Source organism: Orycteropus afer, unplaced genomic scaffold (genome assembly GCF_000298275.1).
Source record: "Orycteropus afer afer isolate SDZICR_OR568_19922 unplaced genomic scaffold, OryAfe1.0 scaffold01110, whole genome shotgun sequence".
NCBI classification, from domain to species: domain Eukaryota; kingdom Metazoa; phylum Chordata; class Mammalia; order Tubulidentata; family Orycteropodidae; genus Orycteropus; species Orycteropus afer.
Window position 1 is genome coordinate 162,226 of NW_006922697.1, and position 2,747 is coordinate 164,972.

General features: G+C 37.7%; 1 protein-coding gene across 1 annotated transcript; it reads left to right on the forward strand.

Annotated features, from left to right (window-relative positions):
- Nucleotides 1–1,137: 1,137 nt before the first annotated feature.
- Nucleotides 1,138–2,085, forward strand: LOC103212804 (olfactory receptor 5V1-like). The gene has a single exon (XM_007958740.1). It carries the CDS (start codon nt 1,138–1,140, stop codon nt 2,083–2,085), a length of 948 nt encoding a protein of 315 aa, XP_007956931.1.
- Nucleotides 2,086–2,747: the final 662 nt, after the last annotated feature.

Consider the following 2,747-nt stretch of genomic DNA (forward strand, 5'->3'; position numbering starts at 1 on the left):
AAAAAAAAAAAAAAAAAAGTTTTAATGTGATGTAAAAAATCTACAGAAGTACTCATTTGTAGCCTTTCAGTCTTTTACTGATTCATCTGGAATATAGTGAGTATTAGGGTTATTATGTTACATTCAAATGTAATTAGAAACTTAACAAAGACTAAATATGAATTATATATGATCAAGCACATACAAATTTGAAATCCATATTTCCTTAGGTATTCTTGGACAAATGGTAAAAAAGTAAGTTTTTAGGTTAGCAGAGTTGAATACAGATATTATTATATCTTGTTTCCTGTTTGAATACATTCAGATAAGATCAACTGGGTTTCATTTACATTTTACACATAAAATATGAGTTTTATGAAATAAAATAAGTTTGTTAAATATTTTAGGAAATATGATGACAATGTTTATGTTTAAATTATCATGATTTTGAAGTTATGGAGGAACATATTTTCACAGCACCTAACACAATTCAGTCATTTCTGCAATCAACATTATATATCTACCTTTTACCCTGAGTCTGCTAGTTACTAACAGTTGTTAATGTATATCAAGGAACAGAACACAGCTTCTACCTGCAATGTATTTAGTATTGAGATAGTACATAAAACTATACATAAGGAAACCTTACAAGGAAAAATACAGTTTCTAAGCAGGGATGACGTCTTCTTATCATCTTTCGTTGAATTGTGAAATCTCTACTGCTTAAGGTGCAAACACGGATTAATAAAGAAGGTGAAATTTTAAAAAGGATCTTGTTAAGGATACGAGGATAAGAATCATCATGAATGTGGTGATTGCAATACTTGAAATATCTAATTAAAATAGGACCAAGACCTCTGGTAGCATAGTGCCTAAGGAACTTGACTGCTAACCAGAAGACTGGCAGTTCAAACCCACCAGCCACTCCTCAGAAGGAAGATTGGGCAATCTACTTCTGTAGTGATACTACCTTGGAAAGACAAGAGGGGTTGCTATGAGTTGGGTTCAACTCAATGGCACATAACAAGAGTATAATTTATTATCAACCACACACTCATTATTTCCCAAGTGTTTGTCATTATTGGGCTCCTTGGGTTTGAGCCTAACCTGTGTCCTTTGGCTTCATTCCTTCCAGAAATTGTCCCATGAAGAGAGGAGATGGATGTCTACAACTTAACCACTGTCACAGAGTTCATCCTCCTAGGACTCTCTGACCTCCCTGAGGTGCGCTACACTCTCTTTGTGGTCTTTGCTGTCATCTATCAGGTCACTTTGGTGGGAAATGGGGCCATTCTTCTTGCCATTGGGACTGAAAAAAAGCTCCACACACCCATGTATTACTTTTTGGCAAATCTGTCCCTCTTGGACATATTCTGCCCATCATCTACTGTCCCCAAGATGCTTAAGAACCTCTTAACTAAGAAACAAAGCATTTCTTTTCTTGGATGTGCTTTGCAGCTCTTTCTCCTTGTGGCCCTGTTAGGGACTGAAGTCTTCCTGCTCACAGTCATGGCCTATGACAGGTACGTGGCCATATGTTTTCCCCTTCGTTACACCCTCATCATGACAAAGTGGCGTTGTGTCCAGCTCATGGCCACTACCTGGGCAGCAGGGTTTCTGCACTCTGTACTGCACACAGTGTTCACATTCCGTCTCTCTTTCTGTAAGTCTAATCGAGTCAACCAGTATTATTGTGACATCCCTCCAGTAGTGGCCCTCTCCTGCTCTTCTACGTATGTGGCAGAAATGCTTGCCTTAGTGCTAGGAGGTATTTTAGGAATCAGCACCTTCCTGATCACTGGTATCTCCTATGTCTACATCATATCCACCATCCTGATGATTAGATCAGCGGAAGGGAAACATAAAGCCTTCTCCACATGTGCTTCCCACCTCCTTGTGGTTTGTTTGTTCTACAGCACAGTGATAATTAACTATGTCCGTCCCTCCTCCAGTCATCACTCCTCAACCAGAGATAGGCTTATCTCAATGATAAATGGGATCATTACCCCAATGATAAACCCAATCATCTATAGCCTGAGAAACACAGACGTAAAAGTAGCACTTAGAAATCTTTTATGCCATAAAACATGTTTACAGCAAGTATGATATGAGTTATTTTGCAATCCTCTAAACCTGATTTCACAGGAAGATTCAGAAGTATTCATAAGAATAATTTTCTATTGACATTTAGAGAACATACCTATGCATACACAGAAATTAATACATACACACATATGCATGTAACACACACATATACATATAGGAAGTGTTGTATTATATAAAAATGTTTATATATAGGTATGTTTTCTATATGTCTAAAGAAATTATTCCTATGAATTCTTTAAGGAGCACTCATGGCACACTGGGTAAGCAATAAGCTCCTAGTGCAAAGGTCAATGATTCCAATCCACCATCCCCTCAGTGGGAGAAAGATGGGGTAGTCTGCTTCTGTAAAAACTGCAGCCTTTGAGATCCTATGAGCCAGTTCTACTCTGTTCTAAAGGGACAGTATGTATTTGCTGACAATTGGTTTACAACTATCTTTACATCTATATTTATCTCTGTCTATTGATGTCATGAAATTTATCATGAAAATAGACATTTTGTGACTAAATATAGAACTACTAATAATTGCACATCTATAGAAGGAAGATGGGGCAATCTACTTCCGTAGTGATACTGCCTCGGAAACCCAAGGAGGGGTCGCTATGAGTCCGGTCTGACTCAATGGCACATAACAACAACAAAGTAGGTACAGCTTGAGTATC